At 44.8% G+C, this 17,095-nt stretch overlaps 1 protein-coding gene across 15 annotated transcripts in view; it reads right to left on the reverse strand.

Annotated features, from left to right (window-relative positions):
* Positions 1-3,675: 3,675 nt before the first annotated feature.
* The window catches only part of PLEKHA5 (pleckstrin homology domain containing A5), a 200,522-nt gene continuing 187,102 nt past the window's right edge, over positions 3,676-17,095 (reverse strand). For 13 of the 15 annotated variants that reach the window (XM_040345468.1, XM_040345467.1, XM_040345466.1 and 10 more), the window contains 6 exons: positions 16,363-16,572; positions 14,388-14,531; positions 12,397-12,497; positions 9,662-9,792; positions 9,042-9,163; positions 3,676-4,258 (listed from right to left, as the gene is read on the reverse strand). In XM_040345468.1, the coding sequence (XP_040201402.1) occupies positions 9,069-9,163; positions 9,662-9,792; positions 12,397-12,497; positions 14,388-14,531; positions 16,363-16,572 (681 nt within the window). In that variant the 3' untranslated portion in view covers positions 3,676-4,258; positions 9,042-9,068. The remainder of the gene's footprint in view (positions 4,259-9,041; positions 9,164-9,661; positions 9,793-12,396; positions 12,498-14,387; positions 14,532-16,362; positions 16,573-17,095) is intronic. The other 2 variants (XM_040345469.1, XM_040345472.1) reach the window with 2 other exon arrangements.

Consider the following 17,095-nt stretch of genomic DNA (forward strand, 5'->3'; position numbering starts at 1 on the left):
GCTCTGGGCGTACGGTACCGCCTCGAATGTGGCCACCATCTTGCCTAGTAACCGCATACATAGGCGAATAGTCGGTTCTTTCTTGCTTAGAACCAGTAGGATTAATTCCTTGATGGCTTTGACCTTTATCAGAGGTAGAAACACCCTTTGTTGTTCTGTGTCTAACCTCATGCCGAGATATTCCAACTGCCTTGTGGGCTGGAATGCTGACTTTTCTCGATTTAGGACCCAGCCGAACCTCTCGAGGTACTGGACCGTGAGGGCCACTGCTCGTTCCAAGCCAGGAGACGAGTGATCTATGACTAGGAGGTCGTCCAGGTACGCTAGGATCGTGACCCCTTGGATCCTTAGATTGGCTAGGATTGGAGCTAGGACCTTCGTGAACACCCGGGGGGCCGTAGCCAACCCAAAGGGAAGCGCCACGAATTGGAAATGACGCGAAGCCACCATAAAGCGTAGATATCTTTGATGTGGCTGATAAATTGGAACATGAAGGTAGGCATCCTTTATGTCTATGGATGCCATGAAGTCGTCCTTTTGGAGTGTGGCAGCTGCTGACCACACGGATTCCATCCGAAATGAGCGGACCTTTAGGTATGCATTTACCATCTTTAGGTCCAAAATTGGCCTGACATCTCCGTTGGACTTTGGGATGATGAATAGGTTGGAGTAGAAACCCAGCCCTTGTTCTAGGACTGGTACCTCTACTATTACTTCCTGGGAGAGTAGATGATTCAATGCCGTCATTAATGCGGCTCCCTTCTCCGGATCGTTTGGAACCCTTGACTCCTGGAAATGAGGAGGAGGAAACTTTAGGAAGTCTAATTTGTAGCCCGTAGCCACGGAAGACCGTACCCATTTGTCGGGAATGCTGGCTTCCCAAACCTCTGAAAAGAGACGCAGCCTTCCCCCCACCCTCGTGGGTGGGGGCGCCCCTTCATAAGGTCGGCTTGGGGGCTGGTTTTGCTGGTTTGCGAAACCACTGCTTCTTGCCTCTAGCGGCCTGTCCCTGCGATTTGTTGTTGAAGTTAAAGTTGGATCTTGCAGGAGGCCGTCGATACTGTTTGGCATTAGAGGGCCCCTGCCCAGGGGAGTGCTGTCGTTTAAACGCAGGCCCCTGAAACTTTTTCTTGGTTGGCAAAAGAGTACTTTTGCCGCTTGAAATGGTCTGAATGTATTTATCCAGGTCTTCTCCGAAGAGTCGTCCTCCATGGAAGGGGAACCCTACCAGGAGCTTCTTGCATGGGGGCTCGGCCTCCCAGCTCTTTAACCATAAGAGTCTTCTCATATGGATAAGGGATAACGATAAACGTGACGCTTGCTGGATAGAATCCTTAATCGCATCTACCGTAAAGCGTATGGCCCTAGGGACATCAGAAAATTCTTCTGCCTGCTGGGCAGGAATAAGTTTAAGCATCTGCTTAGTTTGATCCGATAATGCTTGTGCAACCCCAATCGCAGCCACAGCTGGCTGCACTACTGCCCCTGCAGTAGTGAAGGAGCTTTTAAGTAGTGCTTCCAAGCGTTTATCAACCGGATCCTTGAACACCTGTATGTTTTCTACAGGGCATGTTAAAGATTTGTTAACACATGAGATGGCTGCGTCCACCGCTGGGGTTGCCCATCTCTTGGAAAATTTATCTTCCATAGGATATAAGGCAGAGAATCTTTTAGGTGGTAAAAAGATTCTATCTGGCTTGGTCCAATCTTGGAACATAACTTCCTCTAGCAGAGGATGGATCGGAAAAACTGCGTTGTTTTGAGGCGCCTTTAGTGAGCCCAAAGCTGAAACAGTCGATACTTGGAGATCTGGTACTGGCAAGTTGAATGCACTATGGACCAAGTCCGTTAAGGCTTGAACCCACCAGCTCTCCCCTTGGGAGGCTGCCCCAGACTCCCCTGTATCCGGATCCTCGATCCCCGAACCTGCTTGGTCCTTGTCCAAGAGGTCGTCCAATTCCCCTGCGGAAAGGACCTCCTCCTCTGAGGGTCCACGCTCGGGCGACGGAGATCTATTCCGTTTTCTGCCCCGCATAGCCTTGGCTATCATCTTTTCCATTCTTTTTTCCATCTCTTTTAAAGAGGTGGACAATACCTCGTCCGTGACCACCCTAGGGTTGGACTGACCCGTGCCAGCTCCAGCCCCAGATCCCGATGGTCCCACCAAGGCTCCCTCTCGGGAAAGCAGCGGCATAACTTTGTCCGAGACCTCAGACTCTCTGGGGGAATCCCCACCTCTTGTACTCTCTGACCCAGATGCCATGGTACAATACCGAGGTACGCCTGCTAACTTATCGGTGTTTGGAACTATAAATAGTTATTGCCCAAAAACCTGTTTGGGGGATAAAAAATGCCTTCTTTCCCTTTAATGGTTTTTTTTTTTTTCTTTTTTTTTTTCAAACCCAAGAAAGAAAAAACATTCTGTCCCCCTTAGTAGTATTGCCAAAAAACTGCTGAGATAGAAAAGAACAGCCTAACTCTAGGCTCCAGGACAGTCTTATTGAAGACTGTAATATCTGTTTTGGCCACTGTGTGTCCTCGGCGCCCCGTGCTGCCGCTCTGGTCTCTTCCTCTCTCAGTTCCAGCATACACTGAGCTGGGAACAAAATGGAAGGGCCGCCCCTTCCTTTAACATGCTGGCCCGCCCTTCCCCCCTCAGCTAACGGCGCGAAATTGCGCCCATATCACGGGGACGCGCGCGCCCGCCGGCGGGGGGGGGGGGGGGGGGGGTTGGGGGAAGGAGACCACACAAGGAGGCAGTTTGTCCTGTCTCCAGGCTAGGAGGAAGAACCGTGGCAGCAATCGCCTGGAGGCTTTGCAGGTAAGCACAGCTCTCTTTACACACACACACACAGGCCTCTTTCTCAATGTTTACAATACTACCAGGGAGGTCACCTTTTATGGGGAATACACATAAAGCCATCCTATCTTTAAGACATGTGACTTAATTTGCCAGATACAGCGCATAACTTTAGGCATGTCCCCTGTGAACCCCCCAGAAAAACCTGCTAAGAACCAAGTTCCGCAAGTTTCCCCTCACTTACCTGCTCCATGCCGCAGGACTTTGCACAGCAAGAGGCCCAATCTTCCCCCATCTCCGTGGGGCATTGACCTTCAGGCCCTGGGTTCCTATGAAGGATCCACTGTCCTGGGCCCATATAGCACTCTGGCAACAGAAACATTAGGCCCCCAAAGGTTTCTAAGTTCTGGGCCCAGGGTCCAGCTCTCTAAAAAGAAAGCATTATGGGCTATACCCCATGGTTTGGGGTCCGGTTACTGACCACTTTAGCGCTGAGGCCTTTGGACAGAACCGGTTAGCCCACCTAATCCCAAGGATGTGGAGGCAAGCTAAACCATGACCAACACCTAAGACACTGGCGTAAAAACTGAGGTACTCCTCCTATGGGAGGGGGTTATATAGGGAGGGGCATTTCCTGTTTGAGATTGCCAGTGTCCATCACCTGAAGGTACTCCATATAACCCACATAGTAATGAATATGCCGCTCTGTGTCCCGTGATGTACGATAAAGAAAATTACAAAAAGACGATAAAGATCATAATCATCACATCCCAGGAATTCTGGAAATAAATTCCACACAAATATTTGAAGCAGAAGTATGAATAATCATTTTTGATACATGTCACATACATGTTGAAAATAATTCTATAGGCAGGTATTAAACAACATCAACATTTATTTGGCATGTTATAAAAGGAATGAGCTATGAACATTGGTATTTGGACCTACTTACATCATGTGTGGTGGATTGTATAATGATAATAATTACATTTTTACACTCTGTACCAGTAGAAGAGCCTTTTTATTGCTGCACAGATTCCCTCCTGGAAGAATTGCAGATCCCATGAAGTGGCAGTGACTGCAAACACAGCGGTATGAATGATGTAAACTCAAAGATCAGAAAATGGCACATATTAAATATAAATATATAGAGATTTTTACAAATTAAGTGTAAAATTATATACTGTAGTCTCTTATAATATAAGTCTGGTGGAGAAGATGAAAGGCGGACATGTGCCGATGAACAGAAGCAGAGCAGATAAGTGTTCATGATGAAAGGAAACCTCCTCCGTCACCCAGCAGGAAAGTCTCACATTTTGGCTCTTAAACCTTCATGTGCAAGAAAACAAAGTAGCAGCAAGCGGGAATCTAAAGTCACACGGCAGCGCCATTCCAATTTTGGTTAAAAACTGTACAGTAAAAATTCGCACAACGTCCTCCGCAATCGCAGCATCTGGACTGAAAGATAAAAAACAGCGTGAGATTGAACATTACAAAGAACATTTGGGCTCATCTATGCTTGGGCATTAATTTGCACAATTAACGGACTTGTCCAAAACTAATACTTTACATTGGCCATGTTCTTATCAGCGTGCTGCAACCAGGTGTATAAGCAAAATAAAAAGGAACCTACCGGCAGAATTCTTGATGCGATATCTTCCCATTTATGTACTTACGAAGGCTGTTCATGATGCATCTAAATTACACTATATGGTCAAAAGTTTGTGAACTCCTGACCATCACACTTTCCATAAGATTTTGGAGAGTCTGTGGAAATTTGTGCCAATTTGTGGAGTTAGGTACAAATGCTGGATGAGAAGACCTAGATTGCAGGGACATATCCACAAACTGTTGTCACAATATTTAAAGCTAAACTCCAACTTTCTTTTCACTAGAACTGAATGGAATGATTAATCTCAGCATAGATCATACCTCTGTACTAGGGATGTCCCGATACCAGTATCGGTACCGATACCGAGCATTTTCCCGGGTACTCGGGGAAATGCTCCGATGCTTCACCCGATACCTGGGCAGTCAGGGTGATCAGTTCGGCAGGGAAGTTGCAAGCCCCGATTTGCCCCCTTTTCAGCTGCTTTAAAGTTATACAGCGGTGATTAGTGCTTGTAACTCCCCCCCCAAAGCCGCTCACGATCAACCGATCACCGCTGACTGTCCCTGTATCCTCCTCTGTGCTGCTCTTCCCCTCCGTGCCGTATGTCCCCCTCTGTGATGCTCTCCCCCTCCGTGCTCTGTGTCCCCCTTTGTGCTGCTCTCCCCCCCTGTGCTCTGTGTCCCCCTTTGTGCTGCTGCTCCCCCCTCAATGTCCTCCTGCACCCCTCAATTTGTCAGGATGGAGAGCGGAGGTAGGAGCCGCTGAATCCGGCTCCTACCTTTTCCGAATGAACAGAGTCAGTGATCACTGACTCTGTCCATTCACATAACTGAGCATAGTAACCTGTGTTTACGATGCTTCAGTTTATGGAATGGCGAGTAGCTTCTCTCCATTCATTTTAACTGAGGCTGCAGAGAAAGGGACTGGGGAATCTGAAAAAAGCACTGTAAAAAAAGAAATATTGCCACTGTCACAGGACATTAAAAAAAAAAAATCGGTATCAGAGATTACTTGAAAAAAGTATCGGTACTTGTACTCTGTATCAAAAAAGTGGTATTGGTACAACCCTACTCTGTACCATGTTGCTCGGTTTTCTGCAGATCTCCTGATGTTCTGGGTTTAGTTGTGGCCTTGTGTCATTTGACAGTCTGCCCTTAACTGGTAACACCTAACTCAGTCATTTGCTGGGGCGGAGGGGGGCCGTGCTAAATACAAGCTTAAAAGGCCAAGTTTTCTCACCCCCTCTTAAATTCCAGCTTTCCTATGTACCAATATAGCAATAACGTACTACTTTTGCAGAACTAAAAAAGGTTTTCATTTATCCTACACAGCCCATACCTCAGTGTCGGCGATTGTTGTATTAAAAAAATAAATAAAAAAAAATAGGTCATTACTTCTTGGATGGACCTTAGGACGTGAAAACTGTTAGGACATAGGAAGGAGTCATTAGCTGACCTCATTACGCACCCTGCATCTGCCCTCAACCTTCCAGGAGATCGTTCCACCCACCTCTGCAGGTGCAGGTTTTTCCAATGCAATCTGTCATCACCATGATCAGAGTTTATTTGGCAGAGTGTGCAGAAGCCGAGTGATCAGATAACAGCCTACGTGAATCAGAGCTGTAGCATTGAAAACAGGAGAATTATGTCCCGGGTTCTGTAAAGTTCACTATACGCTATATGATCCAATTGTACAATCTCCTTTAGATCTATCATCAACTATGCAGTGCAAAAGCCTGCCTGATTGAATACAAAGTGATTGAATAGATGAGGCCTCCTATTATCCACTTGCCAACCGCCTAACTGTAAATATACATAGGATTACTTTGACGTTAAGGGCACTTTACCGCCGACGCCCACCCCAGTGTGAAAGCAACTTGTTTGGGAAAAGATGCACTTTAATGAATTAAAGTGGAGTTTCCATCCCAAATGTTTTTTTTCATTATTGTGCTCATTAGACCTAAAAAAATAAAATAATTTTTTTTACTCATCTGGAAATGCCTGTTGCTATGCGGTCCCACGAAATCTGCCTTTGAAATCACCTATGATTCTGACATCATCTCCCTCTAATGCTCCTGGGAAATGTGTGTCATCATTTCCCAGGATGCATTGCGCTGTCCAATTATCACTCCCCATCCAAGACTTGCAGGAAGTAAGTGCTTGTAGGCTTCACAATGTCCACAAGCAAAATGACAACGGTGTAGACATAGTTTTATAAACTATGTTTTTTGAATATCTATGCGGATCGGCGGCGGACTGTAAAATAGTAAGTGACCGGATTTATATTATAAAAACGCAGGATGAAAGGACATACATTTAAAAAATGCTAATTGTGGTTGGAACTCAGCTTTAAAAAAAACAAAACAGTAAAGTAAACCTAATTTTTTGTATAATGTGAAAGTTGATGTTATGCAGAGTAAATGGATACAGAATGTGTCATGCTATAAAATTGTGCACGCTCGTAAAAAAATAGCGGCGCTTTACTGTCGTTTTTGCAGCTCTCTTCGGCCGCTAGCATGATGCTTTTAACCCCGGTTAGCGTCCGAAAAAGGGGGTTAAAAGGGTGTATACACCGCTCCTTCAAGATGCTGCTTTTAGTACTTTTTTTTCATCCTGACAGCGCACCACTCCAGTGTGAAAGTATCTTTATTTAGAGCTAGCGGTCAGCTTTCATATAAAAGTCATCTCAGCGGCGAGTTTGCCACAAGATCACTTTTATAGGCAGTGGGAGAGGTGCTTTCCCACTCCTGCCGCTTCCCGGTGTTTTCTGGATTTACCAGAGCTGTCTGTAAGCGTGCAGAAGCGATCACATAGGTAAATCGTGGTCGCATATGTATACACTGTTCAACCACAGTGTTCAACCACACAAAATTTAAAGCGTCGCCTAATGGGGAATTCCAAGTACTGTAGTTTGTCAACATTCCACGAGCGTGCACAATTTTGTTTTTTTAATTAATTAAAGTGCATCTTTTCCCAAACAAATTGCGTTTGAAAGACCGCTGAGCAAATACAGTGTGACAAAATATTGCAACGACCAGCATTTTATTCTCTAGGGTCTACGTTAAAAAAAAATATAATGTTTTGGGATTCTAAGTAATTATCTAACAAAAACAGATTTTAATTAATGAGCAACAAATGTCATCTGGTTATATAGTAATGGTAAATCCAAAGGAGATTGTACAGAGTATGGCCACGTTTATACACATACAAATTAACAAGTTGCACTTTTCGGTGCCATTAATTGTTACCGACACACCAAACACAAAAGCGAACACATTTTGAAAAGTAAAAAAATAAGTGACAAATGCAGCAAAACACAGTAAAAGAAGTGCAACACGGCAAAATGTCCCATAACCTACTTTGCCACGTGTAGTCCTATGTGTGTCATGGGAAAAACGCGCCAAAAAATGCGTTCTCCCACTATGCTAGATGTGAAAAGTGAAATTTGTGTGTATACAAGGAACAGTGAGGCTCCATTCATATCTGTGTGTTGCCAAATGCATGGAAAACTGCACAGAAAATGCATGCTTTGCTGTGGGTTTCATAAATGCACTGCAAACGCAGTTTGAAATGCATTCAGAAATGCATAGATGTGAATGGAGCCTTACTGACCTTGTGTAAAAACACCAATTTCACTTTCAGGTCCTATTCACATTTAGCATAGTGGAAGCACGTGTTTTTTGGCTTGTTTAATCCTGTGACACCCATAGGGCACCCTGTTGATTTCAATGGGCTGCGCTACACGTGGAAAAGTAGCATGTGGGACATTTTGGCGTGTTGCACAATTTACTGTGCGTTTTACGTTTTTCATGTGGAAAAATGCGTGTTTGCTTTTGCATTTGGTGTGCCCTTAACAATTAATGCCACCAAAAGCGCAACTACTTAATTTTAGGTGTATAAAGGTGGCCATAAACTATATAATCTGGTTGTGCAATCACTGTACAATCTCCTTTAGATTTAGCAAAACGATAGAATAGGAGGACCCACCATCTATCCAATCACTCTGTATCCAATCAGGCAGGCCCTTGCACTACATAGTTGATGGTAGATCTAAAGGAGACTGTACAATCTGACTGTATAGGGAGCTTTACAGAACCCAGGACATACTTCTCCCATTTTCACCACTACAGGGATCCACCTAGGTGGTTATCTGATTGTTCATTTGGCAGAGTGTGAAGGAGCTGAGCAATCTTTGCAAGATAGAGGTATGACAGAAAAAAGAAAATTGATCACTGGCTGTGTATTTAATGAGAATGGTGATCATTGACTGCATTGAAAAAATTGGCACCTGCAAAGGTGGGTGGGAGCAATCTCCTGGAAGGGGGAGGGCAGATGCAGGGCGTGTGTTAATGAGGTCAGCTGATGAACAGATTTCCTGTGTCTTAACAGTTTTCTCATCTTAAGGGTCATACAATGAAGGATTTTTTTTACAACAAGCACGGACACTGAGGTAAGGGCTAGGTAGGACAAATGAAAAGCTTTTTTTTATTTCTGAAAAAGTACATTAATGTTATATCGGTACATAGGGGAGCCGGAGATTAGGAAAAAAATGTAAACTTAGCCTTCAACATATGCATGCATGCACAGGAAGAACAATGCAGTAACATTATATAATGACCGGTCTTCTTACATGCTTGTAACTTGAATCATCCCACCGCTAAACACACATGAAGTGGGATCCTTCGCTCAGCTGTGGCTGCTTTGCTGTCATCGGTAGTGTTGGTGGCTCTGGAAGAGTCGTCAGATTCCCAGCTAGAAAACACAAACAGAAAGAGAACATTACTCAACGCATTTTGCTTCTCTACCATCTAGGGGCAGCATCTGCTTTTGTTTTACAGGCTAAACTTGTGCAGGGAAACTGGGATACTCGCATTTCATTTGTTAAAGTGGAACTGAACCCTCCTATTCTTTACAGCCAAGGAATCTTCCATCTTGGCCTCTGTTTGATCTGCAGTTGCCATGGTGCTGCACATGTGATCAGTTATGACACCAACCATTTGATGGCTTGACAGTCCGGCTGAGAGCACAAGCAAGTGTAACAGTTATCATTCCTGGCATGCCTTGAATGCGTCTTGGAAAACAGTAAAATCAATGGGTTTAGTTCTGCTTTAAGTATTATAAGTACATAAAGATGTAGTATTCTACTCTGGGTAATGCAGTGATTAGAAAACAGTGTGAGCGTCACAGGACCCGGCCAAGCACAAACACCCGAGGACTTAGACTTCAGACAACCCCATGCTCACATCTCACCCTCTAGGGATGTATGTCTTCTCAGGGCGTCAGCCGAAAACTCATAGGCAAAGAGAATCCCGCTGTGCTCCTGGTCCCTTGGCTTCTCCTCACTCTCTGTATACGTCAGGACAGATGTCACAACCTGTAAACTGGAGGGACCGCACATAACACGTTACAGATCTGGAGAGAGGTGGGAGGGGTCTACATCTGTTCTGCTCAGATATACGGACTGGTGGAAAGAGAGGTCTACATCTATTTTGCTTTGATATATGGACTGGAAAAGGCCATCAATCACCATCCAGCTGATGAAATCTACAAAGCCCATAATGTCCTGCGGCCTATTTACTTACACACACACACACACACACACACACACACACACACACACACACTGTACATACAGTATTGTGCAAAAGTTTTAGGCAGGTGTGAATTTTTTTTGTAAATTAACAATGCTTTTCTGAAATAGAAGTGTTAATAGTATATTTGTTATGAATTAAAAAATTGTAAAGTAAATGAAAAAAAAGAGAAATCCAAATAAAATCACAATTGGGTCACCCTTTGCCTTCAAAAAAGCAATAATTCTTCTAGGTACACTTGTACACAGTTTTTGAAGGGACTCAGCAGATAGTTCTCCAAAAAATTTGGAATAACCTAAAAACAGTTCTTCTGTGGATGTAAGCTGCCTTAAACCCTTCTGTCTCTATGTAATCACAGACAGAATCAGTGATGTTGAGATCAGGGCTCTGTGTGGGCCAAACCATCACTTCCAGGACTCCTTGTTCCTGTTTATGCTGAAGATAGTACTTAAAGCGTTTGTTAACCCCCCCAAAAAATATATGGATCCTGATCCTTTAAAGCAGAGGTCTCAAACTGGCGGCCCATGAGGCATTGCAAGGCTGACCGTTACAAGCATGACTCCCACAGGCAGAGGCACGATGGGACTTGTAGTTCCGCAACAGCTGGAGGGCCGCCAGTTTGAGACCCCTACTTTAAAGCATTTTATACAGCACAGTGCTTGTGCTTTGTAATTGGGCACCCTATAATACCTGGCTGATCCTGCCTGGCTATATCCTCCCCTCTGCAAACAAACCAAGATAATCATGGCTGCTGAGCCCCTGACTTTGGGTCTATTTGCATGCCTGCATCAGCCATAGCCTGCTCTCCTGCGTCTGTCTCCTGTCCCGCTGAAGGAATAACCTATAATGTATATTTACTATCTGTTCTGTGTCCTCATACTGAGCCCCACTGTCTGTGTATTATTAAAAAAAAATCTGTCTTCACTGTACCCGATGGCAGCTCCCAGCAGTCAATGGCTGTGTCTCCTCTCCTCCCTGCATGCCGCTGACATGTCAGCGGGAAAACCTGGGCCCCGCCCGCTGCTTCTGCAAGACAGGAAGAGGGGAGGCACAGCTGGTTACATGAGTGCCGGGAGCCGCTGTAGAATATGGTAAAGGAGGATTTTTTTTAAATGAAACACTGGGGCAGGGGGGCACTGTATGAGGAGACCGCAGGGATCGTGGAAATATAGGAAAGTGGGTTAACAACCACTTTAATGTCATTGGCTGTATGTTTGGGGTTGTCGTCATGCTCCAATTTTTTTTTGGGGCCAATTACATGCCTCCCTGATGGTATGGCACGATGGATAATTATCTACCTGTATTTCTCAACATTGAGAACACCATTGATCCTGCCCAAATCTCCATTATCAGAAATGCAGCCCCAAACGTGCAATGAACCTCCACCATGCTTCACCGTTGCCTGCAGACACTCAATATTGTACCGCTCTTCAGCCCTTCAGTGAACAAACTGCTTCCTACTACAGCCAAATATTTAAAAAAAAATTACTCATCGGTCCAGAGTACCCGCTGTCATTTTCTGCACCACAGTTCCTATGTTTTCATGCATAGTTGAGCTACTTAGCCCTATTTCCACATTGGAGGTATAGCTTTTTGGCTGCAATTCTTCGATGAAGACCACTTCTGACCAGAATTCTCTGGCCAGTAGATGGGACTACCTGGATCACACTGGTTTCTGCCACTTCATTGCTGGTGGCACTGTGGACATCTTCCAATTTCGAAGGGTAGTAAGCATGATGTGTCTTATCTGCAGCATTATTTTGTTTTGGCCAATCACTGTGTCTACGCTCAACATTGCCGAAACAATGGTGTCCTCAATGCTCAGAAACACAGGCAGATGCGTATCCATCATGTCATACAATCAGGGAGGCATGCGATTGGCTCCAAATGTATTCTGTAGCAGGACAACCACCTAAACATCCAGCCAATGTCATTATGAAGTGTCTTCAGTGTAAAGAAAAACAAGGAGTCCTGAAAGCTACAGCGTGGCCCCCACAGAGCCCTGATCTCATCATCATCGAGTCTGCCTGGGATTACATGAAGAGACAGGAGGATTTGAGGCAGCCTATATCCACAGAAGAACTGTGGTTAGTTCTCCAAGATGTCTGGAACAACCCACCTGCCGAGTTCCTTCAAAAACTGTGCGCAAATATACCTATAAAAATTGATACTGTTTTGACGCCAAGGGATAACTGTACCAAATATTGATTTGATTTTCCTTCTGTTCACTCATTTTTCAAATTGATCAAAAAATAAATACATTTTGAAAGTATTCTTACTGTACAGCATTCCATCACACCTGCCTAAAACTTTTGCACATTGCCGTACATACACACAGTTTTTCATGGAGACTGGTCAGTGGAAGTGCTGCACTGAAGATCAGGTCTCACTAACCATTGTTCCTGGGGCTCGGGTACCAGACCTGCAGTGGCTGTTTCTTCTGTCACTTCATCTTTGGCATCAGATAGAGAGGAAGCAGTGGGGGAATGTAAAGGCTGTGGATGGAGAAGCACAGGAGGAATATCAATTATATGTAATAAATATCACAGAGAATCATCACTTATACCAAGGTTGGAATCTTTATTAATCACAGATCATTGTGTTACACCCAACTGTTTATTCTCACAAGGCTCCACCCACCAACTTATCACTGCTCACAGAAGGCTTGTTAGCTCTGCTCACCCTCTCACCACAGAAGGATACTAAAAATTCTACCCAATTCATTCTCACTGATTACAAAAGGCTATTGAGCTCCACCCACCTTCTTCTTACCAATCACATTAGGCTCCTTGGCGCCACCTGCCTAGTTATCACTTTTTACAGAGAGTCCATCCATCTGCTTTTTACTGATCACCAAAGGCTCCTCAGCTCCACATACCTACTTGACACTTACTCACAAGAAGCTCCTCAGCTCCACTCATATCCTTATAGCCTATTACAGAAAGCTATTTAGCTCCCATTCCTCTCCTTCCCATCGATAACAGAAGGCTATTAAGCTCCATCCATCTCCTTATCACTATTTACAGGAAGCTCTTAATCTCCACTCACATCCAAATTACTGTTAACATGGACTTCTCAGCGCCACCCAACTCTTTCTCAATGATCACAGAAGAATTCTGATCATCACCTAATGCCTTCTCACTGTTCACAGAAGGCTCCCCAAATTCCACCCACCTCCTTATACGAAGGTGACCAGATTTTTTTAAATGAAATCCGGGGACATATATTTTAACTAGTAATGGCGGCAATCAGCGACTCTCTGCCCATCGCCCCTGCCTCCCACCTCACAGCCTGTCAAGTCTTACTCTCCGGGCCCATGGCTACTACTGGGTGGGGAGCGAGGAAGATCACTCTGCCAGGGAAGGCAAGGAGATAAGCAGACAGGCGGCTGGCCGGGACATGAACCAAGGCAGAAGAACATGCGAGCGGAGCTGAATGGGCATGCACCCGAAACTGAAGAAACATTCCCTCCGCTCCGACCAGCACATGATCATCAGAAAGGGGCATAGATAATGGAAAAAAATACACCCCCCTAAGCTAGCAGGAGCGAGGGGGTGCAATTCAGATTTTTTTTTTTATTCTGCACTGACTGTCTTTGAAATTGCCCCAGCCCCTGTTCAAATCCAATCTGGGGACAGACTTGGTCCGGGGACAGTGTCCTCAATCCGGGGACTGTCCCCGGAAACCGGGGAATGTATGGTCACCCTACATCATACCTGATCACAGAAGGCTATTCACCTCCACCCACATTATCATCACTGATCAATGCAGGCCAGTTCAGCAGGGACTGGCTGAGATTCGATTAATCTATGGGCAGGCTGATTGTACCCAAGTCAATCCATCGATCGACTTGAGTACACCAAGCAATAAAGCCACTGGTAATAACCATTGTGTTCTCCCGGCAGAGACAGCTCCACGTACTGATCACAGAGGACTCCTCAGCTCCATCCAACTTCTTATCACTGTTCACAGGGTTCCTCAGCTTCACCCACCTTACCATCACAGAAGGCTCCTCAATTCCACCCACATATTTCTCACTGATCACAAAAGACTTTTCAGCTCCACCCACCTCCTCAATGATCAAAGAAGGGTCCTCAGTTCCACCCACTTCCTTCTCACTGATCATAAAAAGTTTTTCAGTTTCACCCACCCTACTGGTCACAAGGCTCCTTAGTCCAACCTCCTAATCACTGAGCACAGGTGGCGCCTAAGCTTAACTCACATCCTTATATATGTAGAAAGCCATTTGATCCACTCACCTCCTTTTCATCGATAACAGGAGGTTCCTCAGCTTAAATAACCTCCTTATCACTGATTACAGGAGGCTCCTAATCTCCACCCATCTCCTTCTCACCCATTACAGGAGGCTCCCCAACTCCACCCACCTCCTTATCACTGATTACACGAGGCTCTTCAGCTCCAGTTGCTGCTTCAATGACTTCTGGATGTAGTGATTGTGTGCTGTTCTCTCGCTCAGCTTCCTCTTTATCCTTCGTTTCACTAACTGTGTTCTCCTCTTTTCTCCGCACCTACACATAGATAATCATTCAGTGTATTTGGGCAGAGATCTATTTTTTTTAGAATGCTGCACAGAACGATGGAGTGCACGATTTATAGTTCCAATTAAACAGCCATTTCATAGGACATACAGTATCTCACAAGAGTAAACCCTCATATTTTTGTAAATATTTTATTATATCTTTTCATGTGACAACACTAAAGAAATGACACTTTGCTACAATGTCATGAATGTACAGCTTGCATAACAGTGTAAATCTGCTGTCCCCTCAAAATAAAGCCATTAATGTCTAATCCGCTGGCAACAAAAGTGAGTTCACCCCCCTAAGTGAAAATGTCAAAATTGTGCCCAATTAGCAATTTTTCCTCCCCAGTGTCATGTGACTCGTTAGTGTTACAAGGTCTCAGGTGTAAATGGGGAGCAGGTGTGTGAAATTTGGTGTTAACGCTCTCACACTCTCATACTGGTCACCGGAAGTTCAACATGGCACCTCATGGCAAAGAACTCTCTGAGGATCTGAAAAAAAGAATTGTTGCTTTACATAAAAAGATGGCCTAGGCTATAAGAAGATTGCCAAAACCCTGAAACTGAGCTGCAGCACGGTGGCCAAGACCATACATATGTTTAACATAACAGGTTGCACACAGAACAGGCCACGCCATGGTTAACCAAGAAAGTCAAGTGCACGTGCTCAGCGTTATATCCAGAGGTTGTTTTTGGGAAATAGATTATTTGCTGCCAGCATTGCTGCAGAGGTTGAAGGGGTGGGGGGGGGGTCAGCCTGTCAGTGCTCAGACCATACGCCACATACTGCATCAAATTGGTCTGCATGGCTACCGTCCTAGAAAGAAGCCTCTTCTAAAGATGATGCAAAAGAAAGCCCACAAAATGTTTGCTGAAGACAAGCAGACTGAGGACATGGATTATTGGAACAATGTCCTGTGGTCTGATGAGACCAAGATAAACTTATTTGGTTCAGATGGTGTCAAGCGTGTGTGGTGGCAACCAGGTAAGGAGTACAAAGACAAGTGAAGCATGGTGGTAGGAGTGTCATGGTCTGGGGTTGCACGAGTGCTGTCGGCACTGGGGAGCTACAGCTTGAGGGAACCACGAATGCCAACTAACATGTACTAACATGTACTTCACCAGTCTCCAAAGGGCGGGGATCATGCTCTGCTTCAGTATGTAACACATACTGAAGCAGAGCATTATGCCCGCCCTTTGGAGACTGGGGCGCAGGGCAATATTCCAACATAACGACCCCAAACACATCTCCAAGATGACCACTGCCTTGGCAAAGAAGCTGAGTAAAGGTGATGGAATGGCCAAGCATGTCTCCAGACCAAAACTCTATTGAGCATCCTCAAAACGGAATGTGGAGGAGGGCAAGGTCTCCAACATCCACAAGCTCTGTGATTTTGTCATGAAGGAGAGGAAGAGGACTCCAGTGGCAACCTGTGAAGCTCTGATGAACTCTGTGCCAAAGAGGGTTAAGGCAGTGCTGGAAAATAATGGTGGCCACACAAAATATTGACACTTTGGGCCCTATTTGGACATTTTCACTTAGGGATGTACTCACTTTTGTTGCCAGCGGTTTAGACATTAATGGCTGTGTGTTGAGTTATTTTGAGGGGACAGCAAATTTACACGGTTTTACAAGCTGTACACTCACTACTTTACATAGTAGCAAAATGTAATTTTTTAAGTATTGTCACATGAAAAGATATAATAAAATACTTACAAAAATCTAAGGGGTGTACTCACTTTTGTCAGATACTGTAGATTGGATGTTTGTCCAGTAGACACAATTTCCCTTTTCTTTATGCAATTACATTCAGTACCTGGGTCAGTTTTATAGAGTTTTCCCTGGAGAAGGCGGGACTCTGTGATGGAGAGGGCTCAGTGGACCCTAGAAAGGCAAATCCTTTTTTCTTTTCTTTCAGACAAGCAGCCTGATGTCTGCGCATCCTCTCCAGCTGTTCCTCCAGTGTCATTCGGGGTCGGGGATTTTCCATAACACAAAGATGTTCCACGGCACTACGTGGTCTGTCCTGCAGAACAGAAAAAAAAGTAGATAAAAAAAACAATATAGGGGGGAACAAACTAATACTAGAGGGAATGAGAAAGGGGCATGTTTTGACCAGGGACTAGTCTCTGGTTAGTTTTCCAGCTTTGTCTGGATTACAAGAGTAAACTGTAGGAAGGACAAGGTAAAGGAGTTCAGAGACAAAGGCTAGTTGGTCGTAGTAGTTTGGACTACTGTATGGTGGAGCAGTTGAAGCTAAGGGATTAGTAACTTCAGTAAAAAAAATGAGAGTGTAAAACCTAGGGGTATCAGTACAGAAAATAGTATAAAAGGACAACAGTAATAATGGCTCATGTCACGACAACAAAGCATCATATTTATCTTTAGGTAACCCCGATTCTCAAAAGGTTGCCCACTGCATCTGTGTAAAGTGGTAGGTTTAGTATCACCAACATGAGCCATTGGTGGAATAACTGACTTGAAGTCCAGGGGACGGGATCCAGAGACCTCTCCACTGGGGAATGCACGGTAAGGCCATAACCAAACAT

The sequence above is a fragment of the Rana temporaria genome, chromosome 3 (assembly GCF_905171775.1).
Source record: "Rana temporaria chromosome 3, aRanTem1.1, whole genome shotgun sequence".
In the NCBI taxonomy this organism is placed as follows: Eukaryota; Metazoa; Chordata; class Amphibia; order Anura; family Ranidae; genus Rana; species Rana temporaria.